The sequence below is a fragment of the Maylandia zebra genome, linkage group LG15 (genome assembly GCF_041146795.1).
Source record: "Maylandia zebra isolate NMK-2024a linkage group LG15, Mzebra_GT3a, whole genome shotgun sequence".
NCBI lineage: Eukaryota > Metazoa > Chordata > Actinopteri > Cichliformes > Cichlidae > Maylandia > Maylandia zebra.
Genome location: NC_135181.1, coordinates 7,841,339 through 7,861,771, shown reverse-complemented (window position 1 = coordinate 7,861,771; position 20,433 = coordinate 7,841,339). Strand labels below are relative to the sequence as shown.

At 39.4% G+C, this 20,433-nt stretch overlaps 1 protein-coding gene across 2 annotated transcripts in view; it reads right to left on the bottom strand.

Moving 5' to 3' along the window:
• The window catches only part of nbas (NBAS subunit of NRZ tethering complex), a 176,526-nt gene that overhangs the window by 76,264 nt on the left and 79,829 nt on the right, over positions 1 to 20,433 (bottom strand). For both annotated transcript variants that reach the window (XR_013093106.1, XM_004541960.6), the window contains exons 40-43: positions 14,838 to 14,914; positions 14,320 to 14,457; positions 2,169 to 2,392; positions 1,856 to 1,966 (exon numbers count right to left, since the gene is read on the bottom strand). Coding sequence is in view for 1 of the 2 variants with exons in the window: in XM_004541960.6 (XP_004542017.3) it covers positions 1,856 to 1,966; positions 2,169 to 2,392; positions 14,320 to 14,457; positions 14,838 to 14,914 (550 nt within the window). In the remaining variant the exon portion in view is untranslated. The remainder of the gene's footprint in view (positions 1 to 1,855; positions 1,967 to 2,168; positions 2,393 to 14,319; positions 14,458 to 14,837; positions 14,915 to 20,433) is intronic.

The following is a 20,433-nucleotide window of genomic DNA, read 5'->3' as shown; positions in this document are numbered from 1 at the left end:
GGTGGAGCTAGACATGAGATTTAAAGCCAAAACTGTAAACAGATGGTTCCACTGACCAATATGTGAACCCATTTCTGTGTTTGGACAAGTCTCTTCGATAGATTTATAGCTGTCATTAGGATGTCATTAAAAAGCAGGTCCATAAAGAGAACTTGTAAACATCTACAAAGCTTTATACACGGAGGCAGAGAACAGCTGACGACGGCAGTGTTTAGCAGCACATTGATTCTTCTGAAGCATACATTTTGTGTTAATAGGACTGTCTCAGGGACACTCATTCTCTATCATCCATCTCTTCTCCCGCCATCTATTTGCCTCCCACTCTCACCCCCTAAGCACACACTGATTCTGTGGATGTGCTTTAAACTAATAATGAGTCCTTAGAGTTCTCTTCATCTGAAATATACTTATGGACTTTTAACTTTGTTCTTCTGTAACCATATTGAGATCTACATTGACTTTAGAGCGTTGATCTATGTCAGCGAAAAAATGTGATTTTAACAATTTACCCCGCCATCACATGGGAAAGGAAAATTGCCAGCTCTTCTGAAAGACAGTAATGTTTGGTATCTCTAATGGAGAAACAGATTCCATTTCATGATTGTTTCTGAGGGAAACTTTAAAAGGTGACAGGCTTCAAACCCCAACCTATTTGTAGCTGTTGTTGTTTTTTTTTTTTTTAGGAAAAAAGTTTGTTGACAACCTTACCCTTTCCGTCCCAGATAATATACAGTGCCGATCAGGTCATGGAATCAAAGATCAGCTACTGTTATCGTATTATGATAATGTTTTTAAGCCTGCTACCTCCTCTTTTTGTCTTATACTTGTTCAGTTTCCGCAAATTCTTTTTAAGGACACCAGGCTAAGATACATAAATGTTTAAAGAAAATCTTTGAAAGACCTTCAGAAAACCTGGAGAATTGCTCAAGACCACTTTAAAAAAAAACACATAAAAGGCAACTTAGAAGCAAAACACAAAGAAATGAGGTGTGATTCAAGTCTTCTGCACGGTACTGTACTATTTAAAATACTGTTTAAAGTGTTGATATGCAAACTGGCAATGAGGTCAACTGTTAAAGTAAAGTGAACCATGCTACTTAAATACAGGCCTCAGCAAAGGACTCAGTTGTTGGGCACTGCACTGTAGCTGACTGCTTCTCCTAAACATGTGGGATTTGTAAAACATAAACAATTTATTTGCCTACAACGATCAATAAAAGTCTAAATTCTTTTTGCACACGTTTTGACTCTATTTATTCTTCCCTTTAAATTTCTTCTCTATTTATAACATTCCCTGCATCCTTTTGTTAAATCAATAAGCCTTTTGCAGATGCAGAATATTCCTCACACATTTGTCATGATCTTGAGGTTTTGAAGGAAACACACACACAGAATAGCTGTGATCAGGTTTGAGAAAAGTATAGGCTGTAATTTATTGTTAAGTGGAATCCATAAACCATTTCCTTATATCGGAATGTGACAGGTGGATATTTATCACGGAGCCACACGTGTGCACACGTACCAACACACACATACACAACCTCAGCTTTGGCATTCTGTAAAAACAAGCAAAGGTGCAGAGCTAGTCAGTCACCCAGCTATGAAGTCAGAGAGCAAATAAATGATGGTTCACATCCTCTCACTCACAAAACACAAACACACATATTCCCAACATGTTTGATATAGCCTGCGGTGTTTTGGCTTTTTATGTAGGTAAGTTTTGTTATAACTGAAAGGGAGCGTCGCTACACTTTTCAGAGTTTAAAATCTGAAGATGAAAACAAAGAGACAGACAGATGTGTGTGCACAAATGTAATTAAACAGAGCGCGTGCGCGTTTGTGTGTGTGTGTATACCCGCTATCTGTAAAGAGGAACTCGAGGTGGGTCATGTAGACCTCCCACAGAGGAACACTGTAGCGCTTAGCCAGAGACAAAGCGATTCTGTACACACCATCATCCAGTGTCCTAAACACACAGGTACAAAAACAGAAAGAAAGTCTTTAGATTTCATTTAATTAAAGCAGAAATTGACATTATCTCCCACTCATGTCCAAGTGTGTGGTATGAACAATCTTTCAGAGTAGAAACAAAGAAAAGGAAAAAAAAAAAGTGCACCTTTCCAATTACAGTGCAAATCCAAAAGTACCAACATTTAAGCCACACTTACTCTGTGAGACCAAGTATGGTCTCCTTCTTGTAATCAGCGTCAGAGCTGAACCGCTGAACGTCCACACCACGGCCGAGCCCCTGCAACACCTGTGCCTGGGTAAAGTCTGTCAGACGCTCGTTGTACATATGCAGCTGGCTGATCAGCTTTTGCAGCTCCTCGGGCCAATCTGAATACGAGGACACGTGCTGTGTGACCAATCGAATCAGCTCCTTTGGATCAGCCTGTGAGAAGGAAAATAAATTTCACATTTTTACCCTCATGGTTCCAGGGTCTGCTTTAGACTTCAACAGTAGAAGAAGGAGTAGCGGTATACGAAAAAGTACAGGCACTGTGGGTCTCTTAGCAGTTTGGCTGCTTGGCTTTAATTTATGGTTTTTGCTGTATAATGGAGATGGTTTGTAGTTTTTCAATTTCTAATATTACATTACAGAAATTTATAGTTTCAACAGCTTGTGGAACCACCTTTAGCAGCAACAGCATGATGTAATTGTTTCCTGTATGACTTTATTGTTGTGGAAGAATTTTGGCCCACTTGTATTTACAACATTGCTTCAGTTCATTGATGTTTTTGCACCGCTCTCTTATGGTCCTGCCACAGGAATTCATTTTCTTTTCATTTTCCCCTTTCCGTTATTTTTCCCTTCTTCTTTTCATCGTATCATATCGCCACATCACAAGAGTCACCTCAAGGCCCCGTGAGCTAAAGACCCTACAATAACTGAGAGAAAACCCCAACAATCAGATGGCCTGCCATGAGTAAGCACTTGAGGATAATGGGAAAACTCCTTTTTAACAGGAACACACCTTCAGTAGAAGCAGCCTCGGGAATTCAATTCAGTTTTATTTATATAGCACCAAATCACAACAGCAGTCACTTCGAGGCGCTTTATATTTGAAGGTAAAGACCCTACAATAAGGAGGCAGCCATCTGCCACAACCGGTTGGGGGTAAGGGAGGTAGACGGGATAAAGGAAACAATGTGGAAGAGCGCCACATGTGGATGCTGACTAGGCCATTGAAACTTTGACCAAACAAGCCATTCTTGTTCGGTCTTTTTCCAATTGTGCCTTTGCTTGTACGTCCACACCTGGGTATATTGTGGTATTGTACACCTGGCTGCTATTTATCTTAATTCCTATGGAAGCAACAATGATGTACTTCTTTTTCACAGGACTGCACAGAGTGCTTTAAAACTCTGTTTTTAACGTGGCTGTATTTTATGCTTAAAATAAAAATGAAATTCACTCGAATGTCCAATTACCACAGATTGTTGTGCAAATTACTTTGAATTTCTGAACTTCTTCAGAAGTCATGCTCTGTATATAGCGCAACTTAACATAAAATCCAGCAAAGACAAACTGAGTCTCTCTTTCCTCCCCATAATTTGATTTGAAATAAAATTCTAGGGTGCACTATACGGTTTTAGAGCCATGTTGGACCAAATGCACACTGTTCTTAAAGCTCATCATTAAACAGTGTCACACACTGAGCTTCAAACACTGCTGCACTGCGTGGCATGTAAAACTTCACAGGTTTCTGCGGCTTTGCTGTGAAAAACTAATGAGGCTATTTTCAAAAATGGCAATAATTTAGAAAAAAGGTGGGGACAGACCATCTTGGTCCAGACTTATATCAATTTGCTTGGTACAGCCCAGTATAATCACGCAATTTCAAATATACACCTATTTCTATTCCACATCGGCAGATTACAGGTAAACGTATCAGGAACCGTAGCTGTCACCTTGATTCAGGCCAATAGGAAGTTAGATTGTGGCTACACATTTATGATTAAAACTGTCACATAAACAGGGGTGCACATAAGTGGTCCGCAGGTGCGCATTCGCTGTCAAAATAAAAGACGCGCACCAGATAAGAAGTTGCAACGTGCGATTGCGTACATAAGATTTTCTGGAGGAGGACAGACATTTGTTTAGAACTCTTAAAGATGTCGAAGAAGCTCCTTTAAGCAATTACTTTGGTGTTCCTCCACCTCCAAAGAACTATCAGAAGGAGTCCGATCCACAAAAGAAGCGCGTATTCTCGGAAAAGTGGTTGCAGAAGGTGAGCTGGCTTCAAACAAATGATGAACGCACAGAGATGTGGAGCAGAATATGCCGTGAACATCCCACTCTAGCGGACAAAAACAGTGCCTTTTATATGTACGCCAACGCGCCTTGCAACTTCTTATCTGGTGCGCGTCTTTTATTTTGACATTGAATGCGCACCTGCGGACCACTTATGTGCACCCCTGCATATAAACTTACAGGCAGGTGAATGTTGCATCTCTCTCATCGCCTCTGTTCTAATTAAATAAGCCCCTGAATTTGGTTTTTGGCACCTTATATGTTGTCGCCCAGCAGGATGATATGGTTTACTTCGTGATCTTATTTGCATAAGGTAATTATGGCTGCTGGAAATGTGTGAGCTTGAAAACAGAGGTGTATGTCTGTCTCTCTGCGTCTCTTCCTCTTCTCGCTATCCCTGTGTGCCTTTAGATGTGGCCTCAGCAGCAGACATGGTGGTGGATTCACTGTTCAAAAGCAGGATAGGAAAGGAACAGAGGTAGAAAGGGGAGAATATTAAAAGTGGAGCAAGGAAAGATATGAAGTCAGAGGAGGCAGTCAAGGGATGAGAGAAGGAAAGTAAGGGTAGAATGGGTGGGGGAGTTGTTTTTTTCTTTTTCTAAATGCTGGCACCGTCTTGGACACCGTTTTTCACAGAAAGGAGAATGACACAAAAAAAGAAAGAACACAGAGTGAGAAAGAAAGTCTGCTGAAACTGTGATGGACAGGCTGATGTTTGAAGAACATGATGAAATACTGTTTGCATTAACTCCCTCACTCTCTCTGTGCTTTTACCCCCCATCAGGATTACGCCGCTACCCCTCTGAAAAAATATTTCCCCTTGAATTTAAAAAAATTAATTAAAAAAAAAAATACTTCCATCCCTCACCGCTCATTATTAAAGAATCTCTGAAATCCTTCGTCTTTCTAATAAGTATTCTTTACGATCCCAGTTATCTTCAAAGTAAGCAAGTAAGACCTCTGCTCTTTCTTCTTTTTCCTCTTATGTATGCGATTGCTTTTTTCATTATTTTAAAATATCTTCAAAAGGGATTTTGTCCTCCTTCAAAGAGAAGAACGTATAAAACGTATGTAAAGTATAATGGAATAAGGTAGGTGTGTGCACAGCTGGGAGGGACGGGGGAGCCAGACCTCTCCCTTCAGCTATTCCACTGGTGTTGCAGGCTCTTTCCCCCACCAGCACCATCACCTTACTGTGATGCTTCTTAAGAGGGAACAGAGTAAAAATAAAGAGCCTCTGTCACACACGCAAATCTTTTCAAACACGCTTCTGCTCTCATTTCAGTCTTAATTTCCCATGTTATTATACTTCAGTCACAACTCTGTACCCATCAAAAACTCCTTTGAATTATCAAATAAAATATTTTCATAGTGATATTTGTGAGTTTGTCAAGTTCGCCATCCTGATTAAATATTAATGTGCTATCATTCAGTGCCGTTTTCCTCATTACCTCCCAGTGTTTCACCTGCAGATAATAGCACCATGTAAAACTTTGATGCACGCTGGCGCAATGAGAAGTCATATGAGCGTGTTCAACATGTTTTATATCTACTGCATGGGAACACTTTCAGAAGGTATAGCATATTGTACAAATCCAGGTAAAATGTATGGCTGAGTAGACAGTTCTTGACAAGGTCTGATGAGCTTTGTGAGGCTGTAGGCACAACAGCGGTTTTAGGTAAAATGTCAAGATTAAAAAGCAGACAGACAGCTGCAAGCTTGAATAAGTGTTGCAAATTTTATGGTATCTCATCCACTTATACTCAGGAAATTTCACCGTAGGAAAAGTCAGGGGATCAACGGCATTATTAACATATAAGCTTTTGGGATTCATAAATATCCACAACCTCATGTGCGACACTAGATGACTGGCATTTATCACTATCAACATCAACGCCTCAACATCCACATTTTAAGAGGTTCAACTGGAAATCTGAACAAAAGAACACTGACCAAATTACCCACGTCGGACACTCCTCTTATAAGTGCCACAACGTTTTTGTCTTTGATACCAACCTCAGAGAAGACCCACCCAGACAATGCATTCAATCCACAGCCATTCATTAAAATCTGTGCTCCACATATGGTAAGTGTTTAATATTTTATTCCAGCGTAATTTAGCAGTCAGCTGTGACCAGGTCAGCAATATATCCTCAAAGTTGTAAGAAATAATGCAATATTTCAAGAAAGTTTGTGATATGCACTGCATTTATGATGATATAGAAAAAAAACCATTATATTACATTCTAGTTTGTGACTGGACCTTGCAGACAGCAGCATCTGTTAGTGCAAAACAAACTAAGCACATTTTGCATCTTTCTTTTCCAGACTTATGGTCTGGCAACCCAGATGAAGTGTGACTTTATTTACAGCAGCAGCATTACATAAATAGCATAAATCAAATGTAAGAACAAAAGAATAACATAAGTGCTTGACACTTAAAATTGACTTAGCCTTGTAAGTCTTCAGGAGCTGCACGGTATTATTACATAATAAAGCTGTCTGGGACGTTGTATCTTGGTTCAAGCTTTTAAACTAGTTACTTAAAGCCCTCCTTTTCCACCATGAAACTCCATCAGTAACATCCAGGCAGCATTTTCTCTTCCTTTTTATTGCAAGTGTCTCCTTTTTATTAGCCTGGCTGTACTTGGTGTGTTTTGGTGAAGTTAATCTGTTTTACGCTTTTATATTATTGTGTTTTGTCAGACTAGTCTCCTTGTTTTGCCTGCTGGGAAGTGTAATTAAAAGGCATTGCTACATCATTTATGTCATCATGGTATCATACATTTATATTATGATATAAATATGATACGGCACATGCCTGTCAACCAGTGAGCAAATGGGCATTCCTTCCCTTTTCTGAAGCATGTGACTTTTTCTCCATTTAGTTATTATTTCGTATAGACCGTCTCCTTTACTCCAGGGAGTAAAAAGTGATGAATATTTATCGATTCATCACTTTTTTTTTAAACAAATAAGTTCAAAGTACTTTATGTTCTACTTTGCTAAGCTATATTTCCTCCCAGGATTTACTGGTTGTCATTCAACTCACTCCAGTGTAAAATAATTAGATGTTTGGCAAAGAAGTTTCCCCAACGCTGCAAGAAACATCACCTCCTGTGGATTCGCATCACTAATGTGGGTGAAACTATATTACCTCTCAACTTCCAAGCAGTCTGAAAGTCCAACAGTGCAATCAATAACAGAATAGTAACATTTATTTTTACAGAACACTCATATGCGCACATTTTTCTGATTAACCTAGTATTTAACACATTCTCTCTTGCCTTCTGTGATAAGGATTGAATAGAAGTCATAAAGAGTCTCCCCCTCTCTCTCTCCAGACAGTATCCCAGTAATGATGTAATTAGTTTTATTTATGTCTTGTTTAACACTTAGCTATACAGTCAGTGGCCTCATTAGCACTAATTCTGTAAATGGTGTATACAGTATGTGCGCATAATTAGTGAGAAGACAGGGCGGAAAAAAATGAGTTATCACCGCCGAAGGAATAATTACTCCATAAATAGGCGTGGCTGCACTGTGGGTCACAATACACCATGAAGGGGAGTGATCGTAAGAAAAGCAGCACAAGCAAGAGGAGCAGGAGTAACTTAGCAGAGTCAAACTTATGCATCTAATCAAAGGTTTGGAGACTACTTGGTCTGAAGCATTCCCAGTCAGCTGCAACAGTGCTTTTAGAGGACATATTTGTCTAATAGGACCCTTTCTGCAGTGGCTCTGCTTTACAGAGTTCTCATGGGTAAAATATAGACTGCTAATGATTGTGCTAAAAGACTGCAATTTGTACCATTGCGATATGTGCACAAAAAGAGGAAGGAAAAGTCATTGGAATCGTGGTGCTTTCCAACTCATTACTCCACTTAACTCAGCTACAGTGAACTGGCACAGCGGTCCAGCACTTTCAAGGTCAGCTCCCTTAACGGGCAGCTGGAATTTCGCTGTGGACGTTTTTGAAATTGTAAAAAAGAAAAGAATCCCTATGCAATAACCAAACAGTATCAAAAGTTTCTAGATGTAAGCAAGGTGCTGGTTTAAAAACCCATCATAATGCTATGGAGAGAGCACTTTGAGCTTTGCTTTCAGGTTGAATCAGAAACAAATCTATAAAGTTAATAACTGTGGAAATATTTTTTCCAGTTCAGTGACTCCATCTTCAAATACAAACTGAAACTTAAGCATCTAATAGTGATTAGTGGGATTTTTATTCTAAAACTAAATGTCATAATGAGATATACAAAGACCTAAGCAGGTTTTCCGGATCGTATACTCTGGTTCTGTGTTTATATAGTACAATTGGGTATGCTTTAAATGTTGTGTGTGTGTGTGTGTGTGTGTGTGTGTGTGTGTGTGTGTGTGTGTGTGTGTGTGTGTGTGTGTGTGTGTGTGTGTGTGTGTGTGTGTGTGATCAATACTCAATAAGCGAGAGAATGGCAGCTCCAGGCAAAGATAAATGGGTGAGTGAAAAAAATCTCAATCTCTCTAGTCAGCACATTGCCATACAGCAGATCCACATTCGCAGCTACAATTATGCAAAGCACATGCATTCTCACACACAAACGCACACAATAATACACACACTCACACATTACAAAACTGACAAGCACAGGTAAACAGACCGCAACACTTACATAAAAACAGGCTATTTTGCAATATAACCATAAACAGGGCAATTAACATAAGGAGCACCTCTATTTAGCAAATGAACACTTGAACCACTCTGATGAAAACTTCCAGTGGCAGCAAATGGAAATCGGTTCATTAAGCCTTAGGGAATAATGGAAACCCAGCCTCCGTATCGCAAAGCCACGAGTCGCTCCGTCATGCTTGGGTGCCATAATCAGATGGGAAAGTAACAGTTAAGGACCTTCAAAGTCAATAGTGGGAACAGAATCTTTAAGAAGCTTGGAGATGTAAATGCCGCGAGTGCTACAAAACAGCTGAACAGGGCTAACATGGGTAAACTCCTATTTTAAAATTGGACAGAAAATGTCATCTCAGCGTTTTATGATGGACAACAAGCATATCGGTTATACTTTCATGTATTTAGAGTCTCTCTAAGACTTTGGCCTTACCTTCAGTGAACATGCTGAATGCTAATAAATGAATCTCAAATTTATTACAGTGATTTTTTACCTTAAATATATAAATAGAGGCAATCAAAGAGAAAAGAATGATATGATTGTAAATTAAATGTTTTGAATACATTGCTAAATACATCAGATATTTTTTACCTTATGTAATTTTATATTTTTCATAGCTTCTTCTTAGCAAAACTGCTACATTGTCAGATGTCAACAATTAATATTAAGTCTAATGTTAAACAATGGTAAACAAACAGATAATTTATCATGTACAACATGTACAATATGATCCCAAAGACTTCATGTTCTACATGATAAATTATAAATACTAGTTTTAGTATACAACTGGGTAATTACTGCAGTAATACGTAGGTAAATACAGCTGAAATACTGTAACACAGTGGTTCCCAACCTTTTGGAGCCACGGCACATATTTCACATTAGAAAAATCACCAAACAAAAATGTCACGAAAAGCATTTTGATCATTTTTCCCCGAGCACCAAGTATAGCGGAATTGGCTCGGTTTGTCCCCAGTATACCTTTTTTTGCTTTCTTCTAAGCACTAATCATGCTAGGGCCTTCATCTGGGTCGGATTGACTAGTTTTCTTTTTAAATATTTACCTATTGCTATTACGCGCAGCGTGGTCTCACAGCATGTAATTTCTTCTGCCCATTACTAATCAGGCGGAACCAGATAATCTTCCACGGCACACCTGACTATTTCTCGCGGCACATGTTGGGAAACACTGCTATAACACACCAACTCAACAACTCCCCCTAGAGTTGTGTCAGGTTTATAAATCAGATATTATAGAAATATTGCATAATTCTTGGGAAAATTAGGATTCCTACAAGACTCAGTATTTATAGCAATATACCAACTTGTGAGTGGTGTTGATTTTAATGATTGCATTTTTAACGCTAACCTCTTGCTAAGACATTTATGGAAAGCCCAAGCAACTCTGTATGAATGATGTCAGTGAAAACAAAAAGTATTATGTATTATACATAATACTTGTATACTGAGTTATACGCTGATTAGATAAGGCTCCTTTTGACAGTGAACAATAAATAAGAGCTTTAATATAGCATGTGTAACATTTACTAATTTGCATTTTATGAATGTTTAATGTGATTAATGTGATCAAAACTAGTCAAACATGCAACATTTGTATGTTTGACTAGTTTTGATCCAAAAACTGATTGTAATCATTTCCTTTATCATATTTTGTAATTTTCCTTTTGAAGGCAGTACCCATTACAAAACCTCTACATCTAAAAAAAATAAAATATAAAAACAAGCTGTTCATTGAGGCTTTAAAAACACATCAAACACCTTGAGTAAATCCACAGAGAGTTCCATTTCTATTTGCAATTGAATGACTTCAGTGGCTTGAGTGTTTGGCGTCTTATTGCCTGGGCATGGAATTATGTGATAGCGACAAGAGAATTGAAAGAGCGTGAGAGTTATTGAGACAGTGTTACTGCTCTTCAAGTACCAAGTGGGAAACACTGTGAGACAGCGTGACACACCACAACACACAAACGCACATACAAATGTGCCCCCCGCTGTCACAGGAAAACAGATCTTAAACTGGAGCGCATACAATAATGTGTGCCAACTGTGATATATGAATGCAAAAAACAAAAGCAGGCGCACAAATGCTTCACGTATGCCCAAATATAAAAAACACATGCTTTGGTAGGTAATTTTTCCCCATAACCTCATTTGAAATGCAAAGCAAGCGTGTGCATGAAATATAGATACGCGCACCCTGTCATACATATCTGAAATGCAATATCACATTAAGTACAATGTGTGCCTTAATAGATAAGAGAAAGCAAGAGCTAAAGAAAGCACAAGAAAACTGTATAAAGCATGCACAGTTAAGATAGTATTGTAAATAGAGAGGCCTGAGATTCAACAAGAGTGAGGCAGGCCTATTGGGAAAAAAGCCTAAACCGAACGCAGAATGAACAGGAAACGATAGCGGACAGAGCAGCATAATGTGGATGGAGAGAAGCATCATGGAAACGCATAAACCAGAAATGTCATACCAACAAAGCAAACCATTTGACTTAACTGACAATGGTGGGGCATAAAAGGAAACATAAAAAAAGCACACAGCAGAGGAGAGAGGGGGAAAAAATCCAATAGGAAAAAATATGTGAAAGTGGAGAAAGAGAGTAGATAGGTTGAAAGTTTTTTTCCAATAACGCTTCTTTCACTGATGGTAAAAATGGCCACTACTTCTTCAATAAGAGAGGCGAGCGAAGACGAGACCTGGAACATAATGATAACAAGCACTCACTCTTGTAGAACATACTAAGACTGGAAAAAAAGGAAAAGGAAATGACAACTTTAAAAAAAAAAAGAAAAAGGAAAAAAATGAAGAAATGAGCTAAAAATGAAAGTACAACTGCTAAAGTGTGGAGCAGAAGGAAAAAGCTGTATATATTTTAAGTTAATGGACTTGAACTTCACTTGAGGCAGGAGTTCAGGGAGTGATTACTGCCATTAGGATGCAGGAAGGATGTGTGTGCGTCACTGCGTGCGGATGAGTGTGTGCGCGGAGAGCAACTTACTGGTGTGCTTGTGTGAGCGGGAATGTGAGAGCGTGCAATTCTAACCTTGAATGTCAACTGGGACACACTTATCCACTTCTTCTGCTGGCCTCTTTCCTTTTTTCTGTTCTTTTATTTCAACATTTTACCTCCCTTCTTCTACCTGCACTAAAACCCATGAGAGCCAGGGTCCACTCAAAGAAAAGGTCAGAGCCATTTCTTCAGTTATTCTCTGCCAATCACCCCCCATCCCCACCCCCACTTTGCAGCCTCTTCTTTCACTTCTCAATCACATTTTCTGATCTCTTGTTTTTCTTGCCTTACTTAGAAAAAGAAGATGCTGTGTACACACAGAAACATGCTTAAAACTTCTTCAAGAGCAATAGCTGGTACACAATGCATTGCTGGTTTAAACTAAAGCACAATTAAACTGCATTAGTATTCAGATGTCTAAAAGAATAATTACAGTCATTTTCCCAGTTTGTTCCATTTCTGATGGCTAATTATTATTTGGCATTTTTTTGTCACTCTTTTTTAAAAAATCTTACTTTGTCCTCCTACATCTGCGCAGCCAAGCGGCATTTGAACCATGTCAATTGTGCCTGTAGCCTCGCTGATCTCACTATTCTGTCGTCATAACAAAATGTGCAGCGAAATAGTCTTCAAATCCATTAATTTATTTGCAATGAAAGATAACTGAAGGAATCAAATGAGAATGAGAACAGCTAACTGGTAAGGTGAGTAATACTGAAGTATAATGGCAAACGTCAAGGGCTAGGATAGAGCTGAATGTATGTTGTATGAAAAAGAAAACAAAGGTGAGTGTGTATATATATATATATGAGTGTGAGTACACGTGTCATGAAAACATGAAAAAAAACTATTTAAAACTGAAAATTATATACTGCTCCTTACTTTGGCAGACAAAAAGAATTCACGCTGCGCTGCATCAAGCATAATATTCAACCAATGAAACAATGTTTCTGTTGACAGTATGACAGTGAATTCAAAACTTCATAGATAATTACAATAATTATATTTTTGCATTAAAAAATATCATTTTATTTGAAGAGCCTGCACATACTACTGGATTAACCCTTATAGAAACATAAATAATGCATTTGGGAATTACCAGTACTGTTAATTTAGGGCATTTATGTGGCATAAACCTTACACTGGATGATAATATTATGCATCTTTTCTTACATTTCATTGTTTTTATATGATCGAGTTGATCTGCCTCGTCTCCAGTCTTCTAAAAAACTCGCACCCTCCTGTCACACACAGATTTCAGGTTCATAGGGAGGTATAGTTTGTAATAATACAGACCTCCACCTGAGCTGTCAGACTTACCCGACCTCCCAGACCCAACACAGTGTCCATCAATTTCTAACAAAGGGGTTTGCCCTATCTAAACATATTGATTCCCCTTCAGCTGCCTCTCATTGATGCGAATGGCCATGCTTTTTCTGGACAGAAACACACATGCAGTAAACCTACACTCCCACTGTATTATACTGGTCAGTACTGGCTTCCTTGTCCTTCTTCACCTGCTCCTTTGTGACTTACAAATCTGAGCTTCTTATGGTAGAATGCTGATTATTATTGAAATTAACTGGCTCAATCTTTATTTATAAATCAAATCACGTTTGCACTGTTAGATCACCCAGACTCACACAGATGCATTTCTTGCGATTGTGGACAGTTTGCTATGACATTTAATGTCTATGATACTAGTTCCTCCTTAAATAAATGTCAAACAAAAGCATACATAAAATTTCATTTCAAAAGCCATACACACATCTATATTCACTCCACTTATTATTGAAGCAACCTTGAAACAAACTTAAACCACAGGTGAAACACTGTTTTGCTATGATCCTCCCAACCAGTAAAATGCACTGCCTAAACAGCTAAATCCTGCACTGAGGCTCTAAAGTTTCAAGACCTAGACCTAAAAATAATCTGTTCACAACACATCAAGATTTTGTGTCCTAGCTGCTTAAAACTGGATTCTTTTGTCTGTGCGTTCAACAGCTGCACTGCAGTGCATTTTCTAAGCATCCCAAAAGCAGCTTTCTGCACCACATGACTAAAAATATGTGGTAAATCTATTTTTGACAGAAGCCAAGTCATGCTGTAGAGCAGATGAGGCAGGGCAGAAGTCATACACAAGAACAGCATAGAGATTTTTCTTTTTCAAAATAAAAGATGACGTGCAAACAAACACCCCAGTTCTGAAACGCTCTTTGTGTATTTCCGAGCTGTGGAACAAAACAGTTTTGGCTACACAACATCACAGACATGCATCTAGTGTCTTCCCAAGGTAACATCAGAACATTTATTCATTCAACCACCCAAACACTCCGTCATACACAGAAATACACTGACCTGGTAAAGAGTGTGGTTCTTGTCCTTGAAGCAGGGCATGAGGCGCGAGTAGATCTGCAGGGAGTAGTAGTAGGCAGCCAGTTGGAGCGACAAGGCCGAGTGACACTGCTTCTCAAAACACCTGTTGGCATCCAGCACCTGCAGGTAAGAACAAATATAAGGACATGCAAGACAAACAATTACAGTGGCATTTTCACAAATTGACTCTTTGCTTTCAACATATTCTAAATCAAGAGGCCTGAGATGAAAGTAGACTACTGCATTACATCTCGCCTCTGTTTTCAGTCTTTGCACAGCCTAGCCTATGACGGTGGACTGTTCTCACACTGTTACACAAAGAGAGATGCATATTTACAACTTGTGAAATGTCTAATAACATGAGAGGTCAAATCAAAGGTGTAAAATGTCAAATGAAATAGAGCATGCAGACAAAATGCATTAGCTCAACTATCTGATGGTCTCAATAAAATAAAATCCAACTCCTTTTGTTACCAGGACGTGTGCGAGTGTCCCCCTACCTGAGGCAGAGCAAGTAAGTAGGACAGAGCCAGCATCATGTCCCTGGGAAATGCATCGTTGGCCAGCTGGAGCAATACTGTAAAGGACAGAGAGAGGTGAGACGATTTTAAAGCACTGATTACCCAAAAAACCCAAAAAAAAAACCCCTATGTTTTAATATTCTAGAAATATGTCAGGAAACACTATACAGGACTAGAAGAAGGAATATTGGACACAAATGAAGAAAAAAACCTTAAAATCCCTGAAAGGTTACTAAACTACTGCATGTATGTCTACATCTACCTGTATACAGTGGACTTAGCTTTGAATGTGTTCATTTCTGCGAGCACACAACCTGTTTCAAATACAGATCGTATTTATTAGTCAAAGACAAAGTACGGGTCCTTTTCTAATAAGTGCTCTCCAGATGAGCACAAACTTAATCAAAGTGCACTTTAATAGTGAATCCCCTGAATGCAAAATTTGCCTCTGCGTGGCTACCAACAGCAACTCTGTATGCTGCACCTTTCTCTTAGGGAGGCAGCCTAGCCCCCCAAAAGGGTTCTCCAATTCTAACACAGCCATCTCAGTTCAATCACAGCTACACAAGCTGTCAGCAGGACCACATTTAGCTATGATTAAACACCGGCAGACTCACAAGGTGAAAACAACACCAGCCTTTATAAGAAAGATTAGATTGAGATTCACTACAGGCCTCAACAGGTCTATAAACAAAGCAGACTAAGTACTTAACACAAACTTAACTAAACTAAGCTATTTGCATTGCATGAGTAAAAGAAGGTAGTAAAAAACGTGAGATTCTATTGTGATGGGACAGCGCCTATGAGTTCTATGATCAAGTCTAAATTATATTAAAATAGTATATATACATAATATATATACACAAACACAAATACATTAAAAAAATAAAACAGAATATGTATGAAGGGCGTCAAGTAGCAGGCTGATCGCCCCTCTTTTCTTCCTGCAAGTAGATATGGCTCAGACCAAACCCATCTATGATCGTAACCTTTGTTCTGGTTTCAATCACACCTGCGGTTGTTTTGTAATTTGGTGATTTGATCTTGCACTTTCAGGCCTACAGTATATAGATGAACTGACTAAACAGTTGGTTATACAGTTTATATATCGGCTTTTTAAGCTTGAGGCTTCTTCTTTTCATATTGCAAGTTTCATCTTATTATTTCAATCTATATGAACCTCATATAAGTTATTGTATAAAGCAGCTACAGAAGAAAACGACACCTGATACACAGTATATACATATGACAGACCAAGGTAAATGCTTCCAACATGTATTCCACAGTCGCAGTCTTCTGAAGCATAATGAATGTAATGTGATTTTATATGTACAACGTTGTATATATAATGAAAGGCAGGCTTTCAGAGCACATTCTAATACATGAACTGGCATTTATTTAATCTTACTGATCAATCAAAGTGCTTTACGGGGTTCTATACACTTGAATCACTCACATCCAAAGACATTTTAGAAACGTCATTTAACCTCCAGTTTATATGTATGCATAACTTTGGACTGTGGGAGGAAGTCAGTGTACTGGGAACCAGGAACTTTCTCGTAGTGAGGTGATAGCATAACTACTGAAATGCCGTGCCTTCCACTAAGTTTTCCCTTACGAGCATAAATGAGTCTTTGAGGCTTATTTGTAGTTATTCAGATACAAGTATGGTATTATGTGACACAACTTAAATGCCTTTCAACTGCCATGGCGACACACACACTAACCCCTACATTGGGCAGATGGCTGCTTAGCCACTGAAACTTCAGCTTCTATAACTCAGTACTCTGGACTTGAAAGCCCATCATGAACTGACCATGCCAAAGTACTCAGAATCACTGGCAGGGCAACAGGGCTGTCATGACTGGTAATGGGACTGAAGTTTTTCTGTTCTTTTTTTCCTGCCAATATTACATAAACACAGTATTAAAAATCCCAAACAGAATCACAAAGATTTTTTTAAAACACTGAAATGTTTGCTGCACGATCACCATTTAAAATTTACTTTTAAAATTCTGCATTCACGTGCAGAACTTGTGAACTTGTGGGGTTTATGGTGGTACAGCAGCAGCAAACATTTAATGATTGAGAACTAATTAGTATGCATATTGATTAGCTTTTCATAAGTGAACAAAAACTAATCCCATTCAGAGTTAGCACGAGTATGAAACTGGGAACCAGTCCATGTTTATGCAGTGCCCCTAAGGCTGATGGGTTTTGGAGTGTCTACAGAGCTCTGGGCACAAGGATGGAGTTAACCCAAACAGCTTCCCTCTAGGCCACAATAGTTAGACACAATGAGACCAAAAACACACAACAGCACTCGCATGATTACAATTAAAAATATGTAGATGAACTTGATAAATTCCAAACACTGTAAGCGCACGGATGCTCTCAGTTAATCAATCACCAACAAACATACTCTGAGGAAACAGCGGGAGGCAGCAGAGAGGATCAGACAGAATCACTTTGTAGTCTGAGACCCAAGGAGAACAGAAGCCTGCGTTGGTGATAAGAGCCCGAGACAAAATGAAACAGACAGAGAAAAGTAGAGCATGGACACTGGGAGGGAGACAGAGGCAGGGCACAGGAAGAGTCACACTGTAGAACAAAATGCACACTAATATGCATATGTGCACACACATGGTTGGAAGGGCATAGCTGAAGGTGCACGCCGTTGCATGTGCGAGCAGCAGCGAAGTAATGAACTAGTTTAAGGACAAATAACAGCTCTCTTAAGCAGTGTTCCCACCCTTCTCCTTTGCTCGTTTTTCTCTCCCCTCCTCTCCTACCCCACGGGTTTCAATGAGCTACACCTCAGAATGAGCTGATTACACGCCTCTCTAAAGCTACAGATACCATCGGGACAGGAATTACCAGAGGGGTAAACACACACACACAGACACACACACTAAATAGATAACCCTGCCTTTAAAGCATACAACATTTCTTCTTGTGAGTGAGTGAGTGTTTGTGTGTGTGCGTTTGTGAGTGAGTGCAGAGAAAGTGATAGAGACAACACACAGAGAAGTGGGTGCATTAGATGGGCTGTTTTTGTGTGTCTGCATCCACACACACACACACACACTCCTGCTTCTGTGTCAGCTAAATCGAGCACATTGTTAGTAGGTCGGTGAGACACTAACCTATTACTATTTCACCTGTGCAGGCAGTGTGGGGAAAAACAACTGATTAGAGCCTGGTCAACATTTGGCAAATGGCAGCACTCCATGCTGTGTGTCAGTGGAGTTTGGAGTCATGTGTGCAAATATGTGTGTGTGTCTACCTCTCTCTTTCTCCCCACTTGTCTTCACATCAAGTGCTTGTGTCTGCACCTTACTCAGCTCAATCCCATTGAGTCACTTTCCACTTGTGTCATCATTAATTACCTCCAACTTATCTAGGCCAGGTGAAAAATCGATATATTTATTTTCTTAAAGGCCATCTCCTAGTCTGTTTTTTAAGGACAGCCAGCGCGGCGGGCCGACACACCAGTCATTAATCGAAGGTTGTTATCGGACGCGATGCTGTCCAGAGTGGCTTTTCTTTTTCTCGACACGTCGCACTCTGCAGCTGCTCCGAAGGGAAGGTGACTTTTAAGAAAAGAGAGATATTCATTTGAATGACAGCGGCAACTGCAGAGAAGTTGGATTTGCTGAAAAGTGTGGATGTGTGAAAATGTGACTGCAAGTGTGGAATTTTACATGCATTTGTATTACATGCAGACACACACACACACACACGTTTGTTTTTGTAGTGTCATTGATTTTTGCGAGCAGCTATGATCCATCATGCAGTGTGGCCTTGATGTTTTGACTTGATGCTATCTCTCTAGTATCTCTGCAGTGATGCAGCATTATTTACTGATGCGGTGGGATGCGTGCGGATACATTAATTAATCAGTGAGGCTATTCTTCCCGTGTTGTCCCCTAGTCGACCATATATGGGCTCCCAGGCTAAGATAGATGAGAAGAGGAGAGGGCAGGGTGTCAAGGAGGAAGCCAACTACGCTGTGCAAATACCATCCAGCTTCACTAAGATGGAGCGCTGAGGAAAAAGCTAAGTTAAACAAAATTCAGCCTCAATCAAACACTTAGAAGCTGCATTATCATAATAATAATTTGAAATCCTGGAAAAAAATTTTACAAGCAACCTGACAGTTGAGATCTTGCCAAATCAATGTACCAATAACTACCATTTCAAATTTAAATTATACAGCAAAAACCGTGGTAAGCACATTGACTTAGTGAGCAGCGACAGACAAGGTCAAAAAGTCTGAACAACTAGCCCTCAAAAACCTCACTCAGATTCAGCCTGATTCCAAAATCCAATCTGGAGTAGAATTGAGTTGTAGTACACCAAGAATAACAAACAGTGAGGTTATAAATTTTATTAAAGGTTGGTTATGAAATTAGAAGTCAGAAACCCTGAATACCAAAAATAAATCAGAGGCTCGGGTTGGAGAAAGAAGCTTCTGCTGATGCAAAAAAAGTTCTTGCAAAATGGAAACCAGGAATTGTATGAGAGTTTATAATTGAGAAGTCCGCCATCCACAAATTGTGCGTAGATAAAAATGATTCAGTACTGTGGCTACTCCCCCTGGAAACCCTTTCCTGGCTAAAGCACTCAAACATAGTGCTCAGTGTAGGAAGCAGAAAAACAGGCAAAGACAAAGAAAGAGAAAGACCCAGGAAACAGACTTCATCCAGAAGAAATGGCAATAAAGAAACAAATTCCAGACTTTACCATACTATTATATGGCAATATATTTGTTGTATAAACTCAGTGGCTACTTTGCTCAACTGCTTGTTAACACAAATACCTAAATAGCCAATCACATGAAAGCAACTCCCTGCTTTTAAGCATGTAAACAAGATGAAAAGAACCTGCTGAAGTTCATACGGAGCATCAGAGCAGGGAAGAAAGGTGATTTAAATGGCTTTGAACATGGCGTGGTTAAGGCCAGGCAGGCTGCTCTGAGTATTTGAGAAAACACTGATCTACTGGGATCAGCAGTTTCCACCATCTCTGGGTTCACAGAGAATGATCCGAAAAAGAGAAAATGTCCAGTGAGCGGCAGTTCCGTCGGAGAAAATGCCTTGTTGATGCTAGACTTCTTTGAGCTGACAGGAAGGAAACAGTAATACAAAGAACAACTCGTTACAACCAAGAGACCATCTTTGAATGCAAAACACATTTAACCTTGAAGCAGGTGGGCTACAACAGCAGAGGAGCACATTGGAAGCCACTCTTGTCAGCTAAGAACAGGTCAGATATACAACACTGTCTTCTACATCAGCGGTTCAGGCGTCTGCTGGTGATGGTGTAATAGTGTGGGGAATGTTTTCTTGGCACACCTTGGGCCACCAAATGCTTAATAGATACTGAGCATTGTGTAAACACCACAGGCTACCTGAGTATTGCTGCTGACAGTGTACACATCATTTGATGGCTGCTTAGAGGAGAACATGCCACAAAGCTCAAATAATTTCAAACTGGTTTCTTGAACATAATAATGAGTTCACTTTACTCAAATGGCCTCCACAGTCACCACATTGCAATCCAGTAGAACACC